The sequence below is a fragment of the Haliotis cracherodii genome, unplaced genomic scaffold (genome assembly GCF_022045235.1).
Source record: "Haliotis cracherodii isolate W230 unplaced genomic scaffold, xgHalCrac1.p SCAF_13, whole genome shotgun sequence".
NCBI lineage: Eukaryota > Metazoa > Mollusca > Gastropoda > Lepetellida > Haliotidae > Haliotis > Haliotis cracherodii.
The window spans coordinates 33,012,236-33,032,037 of NW_027266268.1; the positions used below are offsets into that span (position 1 = coordinate 33,012,236).

At 41.0% G+C, this 19,802-nt stretch overlaps 1 protein-coding gene across 4 annotated transcripts in view; it reads right to left on the bottom strand.

Moving 5' to 3' along the window:
- Positions 1-2,009: 2,009 nt before the first annotated feature.
- The window catches only part of LOC139459870 (kynurenine aminotransferase-like), a 40,369-nt gene continuing 22,576 nt past the window's right edge, over positions 2,010-19,802 (bottom strand). For all 4 annotated transcript variants that reach the window (XM_071241578.1, XM_071241577.1, XM_071241579.1 and 1 more), the window contains 12 exons: positions 17,587-17,648; positions 15,795-15,846; positions 13,507-13,605; positions 12,206-12,355; positions 10,784-10,870; positions 9,528-9,650; positions 8,553-8,673; positions 7,193-7,359; positions 6,021-6,207; positions 5,210-5,277; positions 4,180-4,266; positions 2,010-3,446 (listed from right to left, as the gene is read on the bottom strand). In XM_071241578.1, coding sequence (XP_071097679.1) covers positions 3,387-3,446; positions 4,180-4,266; positions 5,210-5,277; positions 6,021-6,207; positions 7,193-7,359; positions 8,553-8,673; positions 9,528-9,650; positions 10,784-10,870; positions 12,206-12,355; positions 13,507-13,605; positions 15,795-15,846; positions 17,587-17,648 — 1,263 coding nt within the window. In that variant the 3' untranslated portion in view covers positions 2,010-3,386. The remainder of the gene's footprint in view (positions 3,447-4,179; positions 4,267-5,209; positions 5,278-6,020; positions 6,208-7,192; positions 7,360-8,552; positions 8,674-9,527; positions 9,651-10,783; positions 10,871-12,205; positions 12,356-13,506; positions 13,606-15,794; positions 15,847-17,586; positions 17,649-19,802) is intronic.

Consider the following 19,802-nt stretch of genomic DNA (forward strand, 5'->3'; position numbering starts at 1 on the left):
GGCCGCTTATTACGTTGAATACGGTATATGTACTGATGGATTGAATAACGGAACGCTAATGGCTTGCAGACGCACATTTTCGGACAGGCGTGGCATTTCGTAATGTTGCAAAAAATGTTGTAATGTCATAAAAAATATGTAGTCATAAAATTTAGGTCTCAGTAGGGGTGCTTATAAAGAATACTAACAGATTGGTCTAGGGGTGCTTATTGGAGCAGGGTGCTTAATAAAGAGACTACGGTATTCTGACCAGAAAGTAGCATACATACACAATCATACCTTCCCCACAAACCTCCATATAACACTACCAGATCGCAGACAGCTAAATAAATGTGTGGTGCAGATGAGTGAGTATAGTTTTACGCCTTTTCGTGATATTCCCGCAACATCACAGCTGAGACACCAGAAATGGTTTCACACAATGTTTTGTTTGTTTTGTTTGTTTGTTGCTTAACGCCGCACTCGGCAATATTCCAGCTATTTGATGGCAGTCTGTAAATAATGGAGTCTGGATCATGAGCATAGATCTATGCAATTCGGATACGATGACATGCATCAAACATGTCAGCAAGCCAGACCAACCAATCCTGTTAGTGGCCTGCCACAGCCAGCATGGGTTGCTGATGACCTATTCTAACACGGATCTTCACGGGTCTCGCACATCATACCCATGTGGGGAACCCAAATCTGCCCTCAGCAGAATGAGCAAACACTTTAACCGCTAGGCTACCCCACCGCCCCTTGTAGGGAAAATAGTAAGTGGTAGGTCAGTCGTACAGTGTGGACATTAAACACAGGGGAAAACACCTCGGACAAGGCTTTGTGTTTTGAGTTTTATCAAGGTCATCTGAAACAACACTGTTTTATCACATACAGTTTCTTTAGAACAAATATGAGGTGAAATGGGGTGTAATGTCGCGTCCAAGATTATTGCACTTATATAGCGACGTGCATGCACGTCTGTGTGTTTGTGTGGCTGCTTGTACTAGTCCAGACTGATACCGATTTATTGTGCTAGCTCACTGAGATACCACGCCGCAGTTTAACATGAATACCCCACTCAGACACACTATACTGACTCCAAGCTGACCAGTCCTTGTTTTAGCCCCTTAATGCCGAGTGCCAGACAGGGTAACAACAAGTACCATCTTTTAACGTCTTTTGGTATGACGAGGTCAGGGATCGAACCCCGAACCTTCCGCACTCCGGGCGGACGCTCTACCACTAGACCACAGAGGCGGTCTAGAACAAATGTACTCAAATAATATCCTTATTTGATGAGAAAGGTCTGTTAAGAACTACCACAGTAAGTCTGTCACAATGACATCAAGTGCAAGACGTCGTGACGGGAGAGATTTTGGAAGTTGTTGATGAATCTGTGGCTGTTACATGTGTTAGTCATCATTGATGAACTGGCCGATCATTGAAAGCTGATTAAAGATGTGTCAAATAGGCACTAAGGTAAATTCATAGATTGCTGTAGACTATCACTGTCAGCCTGGACACGGATCAAGTCGATACTTTGATAGTTTGGATGTGCATTTTTTCGTTTGTTCATTTGTGAACAATCATGCAGTCAAACTCTCTGTCGTTTCTCAATGTATACTGAAACGCTGAGTTCAAGATTAAAGGGTCTAAATGATCTGTATGTTTTCGTGCTAGGAAATTCCCAGGGGTTTCCTCAGAAATGTGGAAGTAGTCCGTTGGTGTTTACGTCATTTCAAGAACATGGTCTCGTGAAAAACGTAGGAACGTCAAATTGTGTCATTCATACACTTATGAACGTCAATTTCGCAGTCATGTGACTGACCTCTAGTCCAATGGAAAAGCAGTATATCGTGTAAATTTTAAATTTAAAAAATCAGACAGAAATGTCCATGATAAAGAAATTATTTATTCTTTTGTAGTATATATCATATACATATAATTATAAACAACATGGCATTCTGATTTACAGTTACTTTCAAAAAGTCTTTAGAAAAACAAAACAAAACAAAACAAAACCGCAGTTGCCAATTAAAATCTTTACTCATCAAACAAAATATCTCAGTAACAACTAAAATTTAAAGAATTTTATTTTGTAGAAAATAAAAATACCAAAACTACAGAAGTAAACTTAGGTTAAAAAAGAATTAAGAAGATACAGTTCAAAATGCATGATAATATTTCTCCATATGGTATAACAAACCATATCACATATCACATATGGAGAACACTCCTTGTGTTTCTATGGTGATGGGGAGATCGCATGGTTACCATGGAGACAGTTACTCCCCCTAATATATCTTCACAGAGTCAGTATCAGTCACATCTAGCTGTAGACTTGTTACAGATCTCAGACAGGGGTTACACTGTAGCTGCAGACTTGTTACAGATCTCAGACAGGGGTTACACTGTAGCTGCAGACTTGTTACAGATCTCAGACAGGGGTTACTCTGTAGCTGTAGACTTGTTACAGATCTCAGACAGGGGTTACTATGTAGCTGTAGACGTGTTACAGATCTCAGACAGGGGTTATTCTTACAGTCCAACTGTTCCCGATTTGCCCCTAGCATTGTCCTACTGTTCCCGATTTGCCCCTAGCATTGTCCTACTGTTCCTGATTTGCCCCTAGCATTGTCCTACTGTTCCCGATTTGCCCCTAGCATTGTCCAACTGTTCCCGATTTGCCCCTAGCATTGTCCTACTGTTCCCGATTTGCCCCTAGCATTGTCCTACTGTTCCCGATTTGCCCCTAGCATTGTCCTTCTGTTCCCGATTTGCCCCTAGCATTGTCCTACTGTTCCCGATTTGCCCCTAGCATTGTCCTACTGTTCCCGATTTGCCCCTAGCATTGTCCTACTGTTCCTACACACCCAAATACCTGAGAAGGAGATACATTTCCCTGAAGAAGATGACAGAAAAAGGTGAGACACTCCTACCCTGTTGTCAGGAGAAGGGTCACCACTCTCCCAAGGTGCTCTGAAGTATTGAAGTATTGAGTATTATCGAAGTATACATCAGTACTGAAGTATGGAGTGGAATTGAAAACAAAAACATAACACATGGCAACTGTCTGGCTGATGTGGTATATACAGGTCCCTGTTCAACAAAGCGATCTTAGCGCTAAGATGATCGTAACTCCCATACTTTACCATACACTTACAGCAGTTGTAGTGCTAGGATCACTTTGCGGAACGGGCCTCTGGACCCACTTGCACAAAGTGATCTTAGAGCTACGACTATCATACGCCTATGTTAAACTATGGTAGTTACGATCATCTTAGCGCTAAGACCGCTTTGTGCAAGTGGGCCAAGGTCTGCTGTTAAGGGGAGTGAGGTCGTGGGACGAGCAGGTCTGAGGTATGACGCAGGGTGGAAGGGGGAGGATGTAGGCAGAGATGACGTTACAGTGATGCCTTCCACTCCTGGAGGATCTTGGCTGCCTTCTTGAGTGTGCTGTCCTCCTGGAACACAGGGACATACACAGTAAGTCCATCGTTAAAACGTTAAAACATGAATACAGAACAGTGTAACAGTTGTATGAGTGACAGTCATTCACAACGCCGCTCTTAGCAATATTCCAGCAATAACGCAGCAGAGAACTACAGAAATAGGCTTCACACATTCTGCCCTGGGGGGGAATTGAACCCGGGTCTTGAGTGTGACGAGTGAACGCTTTAACCACAAGGCTAGCCCACCGTCCCAGTCAGTCAAAGTTCCTCACACACGTTGAGCCACTGTCTAAATCAATCATTGTTCTTGCTCAACATATGAATCTATTCTAAAACTATTTTACATTCTACATTTTGGCAAAGAAAAACATATCAAGCAAGACTAATAATTGTGATATATTTCTGTTTAATTTTTCTTATATTCAAAGTTAGAATTTCCTCTGACATCACATTGTAAAAGCCAAACAAATGAGCTCTATATAAACCTATGTATGTGTTAATGTTGTACAAGGGGGCACGGGTGGCCAAGTCGTCTAAGGTGCTGCGATTCACTGTGCAGAGCTGCGTCCCTTAGGTACTCCAGAAACCTATGATTGTGGGTTCAAATCCCGGTTCACCCCGATTATGCTTATAGGTTTGTCAGCACCATACCCGTGCTCGTGGGTTTCACCGCTGACTAGCCGCAATATAATTGTAATACTGTTAAAAGCGGCATTAAACCCAACTCACTCACTCAGTCACATACCTTAATGAAGCAGAACCGAATATATTTCTCCGCCATGAATTTGTGCTCCTTGCTATAGAAGGCTGAGGGTGGAATGGCTGCCAATTTCTGCAAATAAATCATACCATTTCAAAATGCTTTTTTTAAGAATAAACATTAGTTCAAACATTACCAACTGCATTTGACACGTAAATTAATGCTGGTGCACTTGTCTATAGACACATTTGTGTCTGTGGTCGCTATATGGCTGAAATAATGCCGATACAACGTTAAATTTAAACTCACTAATGTCATCTGACAAATAGTATTTACCTTACAACTGGCCTTAGTCAAACAAACACAAATAGGACAAATACAGATGAGGTTTAAGCAACATTGATGTATAAGTAATACAAAAAAGAAAAGATCCTTGTTTTATTTCATTATTTGGTTCATGGATCTGTTAAATAATAAGAAAAACTATTCTAGCCCCTGTCTATGCGCAATTTCTAAACTTGAAACAAAATTGTCTGTCTCATCATTTAAAGAAAATTCAAATTTCACCATACAGAAATTTCTTAAAATGTTTTTTAATCTTAATTTTTTTTATACTTGAATACTGGGGACCTATTCTGGAGGTTTAAAAAAAATACAGAGAATTTTTAGAAAGTGTCGTTTGATATCAAATATATACACTTGTCAATAAATAATTTATCCCCTTGGCAAGCCTCAAAGCTTTTAAACTTTGATTGACTTGTGCTGATAAATTTGATATCAAAAGACAGAAGGGTGAGACTCTATTTATCAAACTGTTTCAGTTTGTAAACAGTAACAACCAGTGTCATGAGTGTGAAATGTTCTGCTAACCAGCTTCAGGAGCTGAGAGATTAGTGATGTCATTTGATTGTGATGTCATGGTAACTGATTATGATGCATTATGATGCAATTTAATTGTGGTATTATCTTGTGGAATCCAGTTTTGGATGATAAATTGTTCTCTTCACACAGTTTGATGCCAAAGTGTGTCAGTGCAGTACTTCAACAGACTGTCACAGGAATAAGACTCAGTCACCTTCTCCCTCGTCATCCAGCGCACAAACTGGAAATCTTTAGGGTCACCACTTCCATCATCCGGAGCAGCTGTAACAGAGTGAGTGAGTGAGTGAGTGAGTGAGTGAGTGAGTGAGTGAGTGTGTGTGTGTGTGTGAGTGAGTGAGTGAGTGAGTGAGTGAGTGAGTGAGAGTGATGGGGTGAGTGATGGGGTGAGCAAGTGAGTGATGGGGTGAGCAAGTGAGTAATGTGATGGGGTGAGTGAGTGAGTGAGTGAGAGAGAGCATGAGTGGGAGGGGTAAGTGAGAGAGAGACAGAGTGAGTGAGTGAGTGAGTTAGACAGAATGAGTTGGGTAAGTGTGAGAAGGAGACAGGGTAAGAGTGAGTGAGTGAGTATGTTTTTACGCCGCTTTTAGAAATATTCCAGCAATATCATGGCGGGGAACACCAGAAACGGACTTCACACATTGTACCCATTTCGGGAATTGAAGGCTTTAACCACTAGGCTACCCGACCGCCCCGACAGGGTAAGAGAGAGAGAGACAGAGTGGGAGGAGTGAGAGTGAGTGAGTGAGTAAGTGAGACAGCATGAGTGAGAGTGGGTAAGTGTGTGTGTGAGAGAGAGAGAGAGAGAGAGAGAGAGAGAGAGAGTGAGTGAGTGAGACAGCATGAGTGGGAGTGGGTTAGTGAGAGAGAGAGAGACAGGGTAAGAGAGAGAGAGAGAGAGAGAGAGAGAGCATGAGTGGGAGTGGGTAAGTGTGTGAGAGAGAATAATAACACAGCATCATATTTAGTGGATGTATCTACATCTAACTGACACGGTCACAACTCACAGAACTTGGAGACATCCGTCATGATGAAGTACCCCCCTTCTGGGATGATGGGTGTCATGCCCAGCTCCTTCAACGTCTTCGCCAACATGTCCCGCTTCGGCAGCAACTCCGCCGGCAAGGCCCGGAAGTAACAGTCAGGGGAGTCCAGCCGAGACAACTCCTTCTCAAAGCCAATCGCTACCGCTTCCTGGGGGGGGGAGGCATACCATCACAGAGAGTGAGTGAGGAAGTTGGGTTTAACGCCGCTTTAAATAACATATCTGTTATACCACGTGTCAACTTGATGTAGGAGAAAGCATGAAGTGATGCAGGTCTTAGAAGTTTACCACCTTGGTGAAACCCACAAGCAATGGTATGGTGCTGACAAACCTAGAAACAAAATCAGGGCGTTTCCGATACGATCATGGGTTCCTTGAACACCTAAGGGCTACAACTCTGTAAGGCCTGTGTATACTGAGCAGGGAGAGTCACGTCTACACTCACCTGCAGTATAGTGGGGCAGGTCTACACACCCGCAGTATAATGGGGCAGTGTATACGGAGCAAGGAGAGTCATGTCTAAACTCACCTGCAGTATAGTGGGGCATTGTATACGGAGCAAGTAGAGTCACGTCGACACTCACCAGCTGTATAGTGGGGCATGTATACGGAGCAAGGAGAGTCGCGTCTACACTCACAGCTGTATAGTGGGGCATTGTATACGTAGTAAGGAGAGTCACCTTTACACTCACCAGCGGTAAAGTGGGTCAGTGTATACGGAGCACGGAGTGTCACGTCTACACTCACCTGCAGTATAGTGGGGCAGTGTATACAGAGCAAGAAGAGTCACGTCTACACTCACCGGCAGTATAGTGGGGCAGGTGCATACTGAGCAAGGAGAGTCACGTCTACACCCACCTGCAGTATAGTGAGGCAGTGTTAACTGAGCAAGGAGAGTCACGTCTACACTGACCTGCAGTATAGTGAGGCAGTGTTAACTGAGCAAGGAGAGTCCCGTCTACACTGACCTGCAGTATAGTGGGGCAGGTGTATACTGAGCAAGGAGAGTCACGTCACACACACCTGCAGTATAGTGGGGCCGGTGTATACTGAGGATGGAGAGTCCCGTCTACACTCACCTGCAGTATAGTGGGGCAGTGTTAACTGAGCAAGGAGAGTCCCGTCTACACTGACCTGCAGTATAGTGGGGCAGGTGTAGTTACAGTTGACGTGCATCGTCATGACAGTGGACATGAGATGTTCAGGTCCGACTGTCCACCCCAGCTTCCAACCTGTGGCGCTGAATGTCTTCCCCGCGCTGCCGATTGTCAGCGTACGCTCCCACATGCCTGGGAGGGAGGCTGCAAACAGGGGAGATAATCAGTGAGTTAACTATGCTGAACAACCTGTGTGAAAATATCGAAATATCACGAATATTCTAGAAAATATATTCTGGCAGGGTTGGTAAATCTTGTAACAGCAAAATGATTCCTGACACATCGTAAGACAATCGGAGAAAAAATTGGGAAGGAACACAAATACAATACTTTCGTGTTCTTCTGCAAAACAGTTGACAGCTAATACAAATGCAGTTCCTACGATAATGACTGTGTAAGAATGTGCTTGAGGAAAACTTGGTTAAGACAACAGGCACAGTTCAAAAGGCAGCATGGACGCTGACACCTGAGTGAGTGAGTGAGTGAGTGAGTGAGTGAGTGAGTGAGTGAGTGGGTGAATGTGTGCGTGAGTGAGTGAATGTGTGAGTGAGTGAGTGAATGTGTGAGTGAGTGAGTGAGTGAGTGAGTGGGTGAGTGGGCGAGTTAGTGAGCAAGCGAGTTTCACAGCAACGACCACCAAGAAACGTTCTCATGTAGGGAATCAAACCATGTATTAGTCAAGTCAAGCAAACACTGTAACTACTGCCCCACCACCATAATCTGAATAACAACAGGGGGCAGGTAAAAGGCACTACCACTGACCACACAAGTCGGCTAGCCGGTCTGTATGTATGGACATAATGTGATTAGTGAGTGAGTGAGTGAGTGAGTTGGGTTCCAGTATTCCAGTTATATCGCGGCGTGTCAGCTTAGTGTGGGAGGAAAGCACAAAGTGATGCAGGTCTCAGACGTTTACCACTTCGGTGAAACCCATGAGCACAGGTATGATGCTGACAAACCTAGAAACATAATCGGGGTGAACCCGGATTCGAAGTTTCTGGCGTGGACAAGGGATGCAACTCTGCACAGCGAATCGGGCCTTAGATGACTTGGGCCACCCGCATGCCCTAGTGTTTGACGAGGATTGTTTGACACATCCCAATTTCCACTGTGATGAAACTCTTCAGCAGTTCAGGGGCTAGGTTGGGCATGTCTTTGATATGTGTCAAACTGACCTATTTTGATAAGTGTGTGAGACTGACCTATTTTGATATGTGTGTGAGACTGACCTATTTTGAAATGTGTGTAAAACTGACCTATTTTGATAAGTGTGTGAGACTGACCTATTTTGATATGTGCGTGAGACTGACCGATTTTGAAATGTGTGTCAGACTGACCTATTTTGATGTGCTTGTGTCCTGGGTAGGTCATCCACTCGTAGACCTCGTCCGCCACACAGACCACATCATACTTCTTACACAAGGCTGCCACCATCTCCAGCTCTTCCCGTAGAAACACCTGTACATTGAACAATGGTCACATCGATCCGATTATATAAGATAGCTATGCATTAAATCACAAAGAACAATGAAGAACAAAGCATGGTTTATTTCATGATAGAACATTGTTCGATCACGACATCATTTCTGTAGAGACGAACATGCACTTGCAACTTGATGACATCATATATTGGACGACAAAAATTTTCCATCTTCCCAAGGTACTGACAGCGTTAATTTTGATATGGAAGTGTCAAGTAAGTTGTTCCCACATTTTGTCGGGGGTATAATAAATACTTTGATGTCACAACACATCATGAATACAATATTCGTGTAAGAATCCTTACCATCATGTTTTCCAAATTTTGGCCTGAGATATAGAATATATACACATTTCCATCTTCCCAAGGTGAGGGAACTGACAACAAAGTCCAGTTTCCACACTTGATTAACAAGGCTGGAATTTTGGAGTTATATTTTGGCTGGACCAACAGGTTTATGCATAGTCCAATCAAAATCGCGGAACAAAATTGAAAATTTTCATGTTATTAATCAAGGCGCTCAAGTAATTTGATGCACGTTGTGAGGTAAGACACATAAAACATGTTTAATTAAAATATAGATCTTGATTATCTGCCATTTTGTTTGAAGCAAATGCAATTGATATGAGAGGTGGAATCTGATTGGTCAGTAGGAGGGACATAGAAGGGACATAACTCATAATAGCCACTGGTGGTGCTGCGATTGAGCCATGATATTCCAGTCTTGTTCGGCATGGATGGAAACTGGACTTTAATAGTCAGTTAACTCCATTGCCTCGGGAAGATGACACACTCATGAAAGTGAAAATCTGTTGTCATGGCAACACCTCACCTTCCCCAGCGGGTTGTTTGGTGTGTTGAGGATGATGAGTTTCGTCTTCTCGTTGAACTGACTCTCCAGCTCCTTGGGGTCTAGAGTGAAGTCCCCACTCGACGACGACTCCCCGGAACTCTTCTGTAATCACAGACATTCATCCATCAATACTGCTTTTCTCGGGTCCATAAAAACAAGCATGAAATACTCTTTTCCCCCACCAATATGACATGGTTGTGTGCAAGGCAAGAAATGTTGTACGTTTTTCAAGATCTGCTCCAGAAACGAGCATTACCACCATTTTTAGTCTAAGTCAAAGTCGTTGCACTGGAAACTCGCAAACTATCAAAAAGCACCAGTTTACCACTAGACCTATCTATGTGTCAAGTTTAGTTAAGATATCTCTCATGGTTTTTGAGTTCTGCTCCAGAAACGAAACGTGACAGACGGAAGGAAGGGAGGTCTGATTGACAGAAGGACAGACAGACAGCACACATTCCTATATCCCCCTTCTACTTCATGGCAGGGAACAATAATCTGTTTCATTACAGTAACCTGTGAACCATGAAACGTTACTACCAGACGCCATCTTGTTTTCTAGCAGATGAGAGTCAATACTGATCACATGACAAGTCAATATTTGAGGTGAGTGTCAGTCACATGATCTGGGGGTCTACATTGAAATGCATTGTTTCGTTGTCACGACTAACCAATGAAATTGCAAGATTCATAATAGAGGCAGCGTTTGAAAAGAAAAAAATGCCAGGCTGCCATCAGGACCCACAGATTTATTGTGACAAACAAACCGACACGTAAAAGTGCAGGCCACAAGGTACCATATAAATTTGAAACAACGGGCCCAACTTATTTCAAACACTGGATAAAAGTATAACAAAAATAGGTACTGACCTTGTATAAAGTCCATAATTGTTTTATGATACAATAAAGAGACAACAGATGATTCAACATATCAAATAATCTTAGGAGGTTCCAACAAACAGAGACATCTCATTGGCTCAGGTTTGGGGAATACCACATCTGGGTAATTCCCATTCTATTTTTAGTAATGCAGGTCAATACTGTAAATTATCAGAACAAACTTGGGAGTCAGTATGCGTTTGTGAAATTGACATGTGACCGCTTCTCAGCCAATGAATATGGCGGAAATCTTTGCATCATAAAACAAATCTTTGCATTATAAAACAAAGCATTTCATCAACATGGTTTGGGGGACAGGCAATCTTATGAAAATCCAATAACTCTCCTAAACTCACCGGTCTTAGGGCGACAAATCTTGGAGTTCCTCCAGCCACCCTCACCATTGGCTCATAGCAGTCGAAGAACGGTTCAATGATGATCACCTGTGTTGTACAAACATCCAATATTACACAAATAACTTCAACCCTTCCTTCCTTTCTTAAAGAATATTCACAAAAATATAACAGGGAAATATTGACCATCTAGAACCATCATTTCACCAATTTACAATATTCTATCTACAGCTAATAAATCTATTATCAAGGATATCTCCAGATATATTGAACAAAAAAAGCTAGGGATCATGAATATGTTTACGGATATTAATTATGAAAGTGTGTTCAGTCTTCAAAATACACAAATATCCCCAAACATATTCATGATCTTTAACTCTATGTTCAGAATAAACAGAAATTTACCCATGAACTCAAAAGTTTTACAGCAAATCTTTAATTCATGTGCACACACTGTGTAAGAAGAATGTCAACATGTTCTGTGTCATGCGGTGACCTTTATTCAAGACGAAACTACTTGTTGTTCCAGATGAGATGCAAACCTTGCTGACCAATCTGGCAATCATGGCTTGCCTGGAGAGGCTATTCCATCAGTGAATCAAGTTAATACTGACCACTACTTGTGAATCAGTATTCTAATTTTGTTATAAGCAGATTTAACTGCCTCCAGATCATTGAGTGTATTGCTGTCCGTGAGGATCAATACCCAGGAGCCTGTGTCAAAGTTTCGTCTTTCACTCCAGTTTAACGACCTTACGCCACACCATGGTGGCAAAACATGGACTGGAAGCTATGTGCAAAACTGAATATCAGACTTAACCTCTAATACAAATTCAAATGTCATCATTAATGGGAACAAGTATGTGAACTTTTATTGGTCCAGTGGTTCCTGAGGAATACGACATAAGATCACTTGACTTTAAGCCAGATGATCAGAAAAGAGGGGATTCTCCGCCCCTGCAACCCTTTAAATGACTGCAGTCAGCAATATTCCAGCTACATCAAGCCAACTTGTAAAAAAATCAAGTCTGATCTAGGTCAACCAGAGGTCATTGCTTGATCGACATTGAAATCCCCCAATCCTCAATTTAGTCAGTTCTTACGACAAGCATGGTACTAAGACCTATTCCACCTTGTGAATAAGTCAAATACTTCCATGCTGACGGCCCATGAAGATCTGGGGTAGAATAGGTCTTCAACAACACGACTATGCTTGTTGTAAGAGGCGACTAATGGGATTGGGTGGTCAGGCTCCCTCACTCGGTCGATGTTTGTCATCGTATCCCAATTGGATAGATCGATGCTCATGTCAATTACTGGATTGTCTGGTCCGTATTCAAATAGTTTCAGACCGCTGTCATATAGCTGGAATATTGCTGAGTGCGGCGTTAAACAATAAACAATGAATCCAAGCTGCCCACACACCTCATCCCCAGGGTTGAGCAGCCCCTGTATTGTACAGAACAGAGCTCCGTACGCTCCCACCGACACCAGCACCTGGGTCATAGGGTCAATCTCTCGTCCAATCAGCGGTGAGTTGACTTTAGCCAAGGCATTTACAAGTCGAGGGTGACCCTGGAAGAAGAGACAACAACATGAAATACCAGCTCTGTGATGTACAAGTCAGATCATCATCAGATCCTTACATGACGACACAAAACATAGTCAAGTCTTTGAAAGGTATTTAGAAGTGACACACATAAGGAAGAGAATCTATGGATGTTAACTTCTTGTCATGAGGAACACAACGTTTTGGAGTATATGCTTACTCCTTCATTAGGTGAAGAACTGAAGAACTTACTCCTTTATCATTCATTATTCACCTGATGAAGAAGTAAGTGAGCGAGTTGGGTTTAACGCTGCTTTTATCATTATTCCAGTTATATCACAGCGTGTCAGCTTAATGTGGGAGGAAAGCCCGAAGTGATGCAGGTCTCAGACGTTTACCACTTCGGTGAAACCGAAGAGCACGGGTATGGTGCTGACAAACCTAGAAACATAATCGGGGCAAACCGGGATTCGAACCCACAATCATAGGTTTCTGGCGTGCCCAAGGGACGCAACCCTGCACAGCGAATCGCGGCCATATCCCCGATGAAGAGGTAAGCATATACCCCGAAACATTGTGTTCCTCATAACAAAGTAGTTAATGCCCATAAATTCTCTTCCTCAAAACATAGTCACCAGCAAAAAACAATTCAGGCTGCAGTACTTCGGTCCATGGGAACATACAGTACCTCTGCTACCTACACGATCCCCCAGCGGCAATTAGACCAACACTTTCATTGCTGGAGATTGTAAATATGTATTTTGTTTGTTTGTTGTTTAACGCCGCACTCAGCAATATTCCAGCTATATGACGGTGGGCTGTAAATAATCGAGTCTGGACCAGACAATCCAGTGATTGATATCATGAGCATCGATCCACGCAATTGGGATACGATGACATGTATCAACCAAGTCAGACCACCCGATCCCATTAGTCACCTGTTACGACAAGCATAGTCGCTTTTTACAGCAAGCATGGGTTGCTGAAGACCTTTTGTAACCCGGATTTTCACGGGTGTTGTGAACAAGTAAGCCATCAAATACAAGATACTGCAGTTAAGACAGTTCTGCTCCAGGAACCCCACTGGGACACCACGTTTACACTAACAACCAACAAGTCTATGTGATGCATCAAGAGAGAGAACAAAGGGAAGGATGATGTGGTTGATGATTCTCACGTAGCTGCGGGTGTACTGGCTGAGGGAGAAGTTGCCGCTCCTGGCGCAGGTTTCCAGTGCCTCCAGGACATGTTCGGGAGGCTTGAAATCCGGGAATCCCTGCCAAAATCAGACAAAGCATATGCAAGTCAACACAGAAATAACAAGTGCAAAAGTGAGCGTGGCTCACTAATACCCCCGACCCACCTAGTGTGTCAGTAGTTACAAAATAAATACCTAGGATAGGGTTAGGCAGGGTTCCCCCTAGACTCCAATATCTGAGAGTCACCTTGACTCAGCCAATGAATTTTTGGGAGTCAAAAATATTTTTTTTTAGAGTCAAATGTTTTATTGTATGATTAATACAATACGTCGGACGGACGTTAGGGTTTGAAAAATTCATAAAAAAATGGAAAATTAATAAAAACAATTTTCTTCTTTTGACTGCACCCCTTCATATGACACAGATTATACTTACTAAGTTTGAGATGAATCGACTGAATAGTTTAAGAGAAATCGCGCGGACAAAGTTTTCAGATGGACGTTAGGGTTTGAAAAATTCATAAAAAAATGGAAAATAAATAAAAACAATATTTTTCTTTTGACTGCACCCCTCCATATTACACAGATTATACTTACTAAGTTTGATATGAATCCACTGAATAGTTTAAGAGAAATCGCGTGGACAAAGTTTTTAGACGGACGTTAGGGTTTAAAAAATTCATTAAAAAATGGAAAATTAATAAAAACAATTTTCTTCTTTTGGCTGCACCCCTCCATATTACACAAATTATACTTACTAAGTTTGATATGAATCCACTGAATAGTTTAAGAGAAATCGCGCGGACAAAGTTTTCAGATGGATGTTAGGGTTTGAAAAATTCATAAAAAAATGGAAAATAAATAAAAACAATATTTTTCTTTTGACTGCACCCCTCCATATTACACAGATTATACTTACTAAGTTTGATATGAATCCACTGAATAGTTTAAGAGAAATCGCGTGGACAAAGTTTTTAGACGGACGTTAGGGTTTAAAAAATTCATTAAAAAATGGAAAATTAATAAAAACAATTTTCTTCTTTTGGCTGCACCCCTCCATATTACACAAATTATACTTACTAAGTTTGATATGAATCCACTGAATAGTTTAAGAGAAATCGCGTGGACAAAGTTTTCAGATGGATGTTAGGGTTTGAAAAATTCATAAAAAAATGGAAAATAAATAAAAACAATATTTTTCTTTTGACTGCACCCCTCCATATTACACAGATTATACTTACTAAGTTTGATATGAATCCACTGAATAGTTTAAGAGAAATCGCGTTTTTAGACGGACGTTAGGGTTTAAAAATTTCATTAAAAAATGGAAAATTAATAAAAACAATTTTCTTCTTTTGGCTGCACCCCTTCATATGACACAGATTATATGTACTGAGTTCGAGAATAGTTTAAGAGAAATCGCGCGGACAAAGTTTTAGGACGGACGGACGGAATCTTGGTATAACAATATACCCCCGACATTTTGTCAGGGGTATAATAACACAAACAACTACTGGCCCAACAATTACTGATGTGAAGAAGGATTCCTGACTGTGAATAAGTGACATCGTGACGTGTCAGCTTCATGTGGCAGACCTGGAGCAAGGCCTGCACATCGGCCTGTAAACCTAGAGCTCAAATAGATCAAATGCATAAATACCCATCCATCAGCTCAAATAGATAAAATGGGTAAAATACCCCCTTAATCATCTCAAATGGATCAACTGGATAAAATACCCAACCATCAGCTCACATGGATAAAATACCCAACCATCAGCTCACATGGATAAAATACCCCACCATCAGCTCACATGGATAAAATACCCAACCATCAGCTCACATGGATAAAATACCCATCCATTAGCTCAAATGGATCAACTGGATAAAATACCCAACCATCAGCTCACATGGATAAAATACCCATCCATTAGCTCAAATGGATCAACTGGATAAAATAACCATCCATCAGCTCACATGGATAAAATAGCCCATCTATCAGCTCAAATGGATCAAATGGATAAAATACCAAATCCATCATCTCACATTTAATTGATAAAATGGATAAAATACCCTGTCCATCAGCTTAAATAGATAAAATACCCCATCTATCACCTCAATAGATAAAATGGATGAAATACCCATCAATCAGCTCACATGGATAAAATACCAATCCATCAGCCATGTGGAGTCTGTATTCAGTCAGGTGAAGGACATGTATATTAACAGAGAAACATGTTGGAATGAAGGTACATTGTAGCTGAACTTACCTGACCCAGGTTGAGAGCTTTACATTCTGTAGCTAGCTTGCCGAACTCCACCCTAGAAGAGACAGAACACACTGAGAGGGTAGGTGAGTTGACGCGTGTGTGTGAGTAGGTGCGTGTGTGAGCTGATGCATGTGTGCATGTGCGCGTGTGTGTGCATGCACGCGCATAGGTGAGTGAGTGAAACATCATCGATTGGATGAAACGCACATAATCATGCCACTGGCAGTAAACTCCACATGCATCGTCATCTCGTCTTACTATTACAATACTTTTATTATATAAAAATTGATTTCCAAGAATTAATTACATAGATAATTAACATTTGTAATATTAAAGCGTGTGGGTGCATGTGTGTGTGTGCTTGCGTGAAACGTCATCGATTGGATGAAATGCACACACCATGGCAAAGGCGGTAGATAATAAAGTATTGTAAAATTAATCTCATACCTATTGAATTTTTAAAAGATTTGAATTAAATTATTTAGATTTACCAATACGCTTGTTTGCTGATGAAATATGTGAATGAAAACTAAGTGTAATACATAAATGTTAAAAGAAAATCTTCTGACTCCTGAAAAACTCATTCTTTATTAATCATTCAGTGTTTACGTAGTCCAGCCCAAATGTAACTCCATAATACCAGCCTAGTTCGGCAAGGGTGGAAACTGGACTTTTAAAGTCAGTTAACTCCCTTGCCTCAGGAAGATGGGGGACAGCAGCTGACTGGCCCATTAACTTAGCTGTTATAGACTCCAGTGATTTTGGTATGTTCTTTGAAGTTATTTTGGGAGAATACCTATGGATGCTATTCTGATTGTCTTAATGATTATTTGTTTGTTGTTTAATGCCGAACTCAGCAATATTCCAGCAATATGACAGCTGTCTGTAAATAATCAAGTCTGGCCTCTTGAAAAAGGCATAGCCACCTCTTATGACAAGCATGGGTTGCTGAAAATCTATTCTAACCCGGGTCTCGTAATGATTACATAGCCTTTGAACATACATCTAGTTGACAATAAACCATCTTCTAAATCAACTGTGTCCATGTGACATTTTGAGCTTAACAAAGCGAGGTGAAACGAAACTTAAAAGGTCAAGGCAACTCTGATCACTTGCTCATGCAAAATCACCACTCAAAAAAATCAAATAACAAAAAAGAATATGAGATTATGAAAACAAGCAATATCTTCCCTTGTTATGTCTGCTAAACATGCTAAAGTAGGGGCGGAGGGGTAGCCTAATGGATAAAGTGTTTGCTCGTCACGCCAAAGGCCCAGGTTCGATTCCCTTCAATGTGTGAAGCCCATTTCTGGTGTCCCATGCCGCGATATTGCTGGAATACTGCTAAAAGCAGTGTAAAAACATACTCACTCACTCTCCTAAAGTAACGCTTACAATCAGTTTATCATGTTTATCAGATCGTAAGGTCATGTGACCCAATCCTTGCCAATACTAGATTGTCCTTCCTTCCTTCCTTCCTTCCTACAGGGAGCATATCAAACACTGTACCAACTAGATACTACACCCTTAACAGCTAGCTAAAACAACAGCCGTGTTGAATCTCAAGCTTATGATACAGAGTGAGTGAGTGAGTTGTCTCTTCTTTCGTAATTCAACACGAGGACCTAACTAAAAAAGCATTTCAGATTTGGATACGGTCCCCATCCTACGTTATCTCCGATGACAACTGTGAAACATGCCTGACCTGTAACCCGGCCTCCACCTTCGATCAAAACTGCAAATATTCACACATATTCAACAAAAGGTCACAATGTATATCGAAACTACTTACCATATATTCTTTTCTGTTCCAATGAGTTTTTTTGAGAGCCCAAACTTTGCGGATGACATGTTCTGTGGAGAAAGAGGGGAGAGTGAAAGGTATGATATAGTGTGTAGTCAGTGTGTGACTGGTCGACACAAGTAGCTATGCCAGTATATAACCCTGCCACTACCGTGTATGCCTGTATAAACACCCATCTGTTACAACACTAAAAAGCTGTATTTGCATTCACATTCTACAGTCATTTGATAACAGAGCTGATGAACTAATAATGATATCTAGATATATAAATATATATGCACATATTTATAAAAACAATTTCAATTTTTTTTTTATCTATTTAAATTTGTTAAAGGACTGCTCCAATGATTACAAAACAATGTCCTGAAGTAGAAAGGTGTCCATATGCACAAAACAATCTACTGATGTCTATTAAAGGAATGTGCACAAAACAGTCTACTGATGACTATCGAAGGCACAAAACAATCTACTGATGTCTATTAAAGGAATGTGCGCAAAACAGTCTACTGATGTCTATCAAAGGAATGTGCACAAAACAGTCTACTGATGTCTATCAAAGAATGTGCGCAAAACAGTCTACTGATGTCTATCAAAGTAATGTGCGCAAAACAGTCTACTGATGTCTATTAAAGGAATGTGCACAAAACAGTCTACTGATGTCTATCAAAGAATGTGCACAATAAAGTCTACTGATGTCTATCAAAGAATTTGTGCAAAACAGTCTACTGATTTCTATTAAAGGAATGTGCACAAAACAGTCTACTGATGTCTATCAAAGGAATGTGCGCAAAACAGTCTACTGATGTCTATTAAAGGAATGTGCACAAAACAGTCTGCTGATGTCTATCGAAGGCACAAAACAGTCTACTGATGTCTATCAAAGAATGTGCACAAAACAGTCTACTGATGTCTATCAAAGAATGTGCGCAAAACAGTCTACTGATGTCTATCAAAGGAATGTGCACAAAACAGTCTACTGATGTCTATCAAAGGAATGTGCGCAAAACAATCTGCTGATGTCTATCAAAGGAATGTGCCCATGTGCACAAAACAATCTACTGATGTCTATCAAAGAATGTGCGCAAAACAGTCTACTGATGTCTATCAAAGGAATGTGCACAAAACAGTCTACTGATGTCTATCAAAGGAATGTGCACAAAACAGTCTACTGATGTCTATTAAAGGAATGTGCACAAAACAGTCTACTGATGTCTATCAAAGGAATGTGCACAAAATAATCTGCTGATGTCTATCAAAGGAATGTGCGCAAAACAGTCTACTGATGTCTATCAAAGGAATGTGCAAAAAACAGTCTACTGATGTCTTTTAAAGGAATGTGCACAATAAAGTCTACTGATGTCTATCAAAGGAATGTGCGTAAAACAATCTGCTGATGTCTATCAAAGGAATGTGCCCATGTGTGCAAAACAGTCTACTGATGTCTATCAAAGAATGTGCGCAAAACAGTCTACTGATGTCTATCAAAGGAATGTGCACAAAACAATCTGCTGATGTCTATCAAAGGAATGTGCCCATGTGCACAAAACAATCTACTGATGTCTATCAAAGAATGTGCACAATAAAGTCTACTGATGTCTATCAAAGGAATGTGCACAAAACAGTCTACTGATGTCTATCAAAGGAATGTGCACAAAACAATCTGCTGATGTCTATCAAAGGAATGTGCGCAAAACAGTCTACTGATGTCTATTAAAGGAATGTGCACAAAACAATCTACTGATGTCTATCAAAGGAATGTGCGCAAAACAGTCTACTGATGTCTATTAAAGGAATGTGCACAAAACAGTCTACTGATGTCTATCAAAGGAATGTGCACAAAACAATCTGCTGATGTCTATCAAAGGAATGTGCGCAAAACAGTCTACTGATGTCTATCAAAGGAATGTGCAAAAAACAGTCTACTGATGTCTATCAAAGAATGTGCACAATAAAGTCTACTGATGTCTATCAAAGGAATGTGCACAAAACAGTCTACTGATGTCTATCAAAGAATGTGCACAAAACAGTCTACTGATTTCTATTAAAGGAATGTGCACAATAAAGTCTACTGATGTCTATCAAAGAATTTGTGCAAAACAGTCTACTGATTTCTATTAAAGGAATGTGCACAAAACAGTCTACTGATGTCTATCAAAGGAATGTGCACAAAACAGTCTACTGATGTCTATCAAAGAATGTGCACA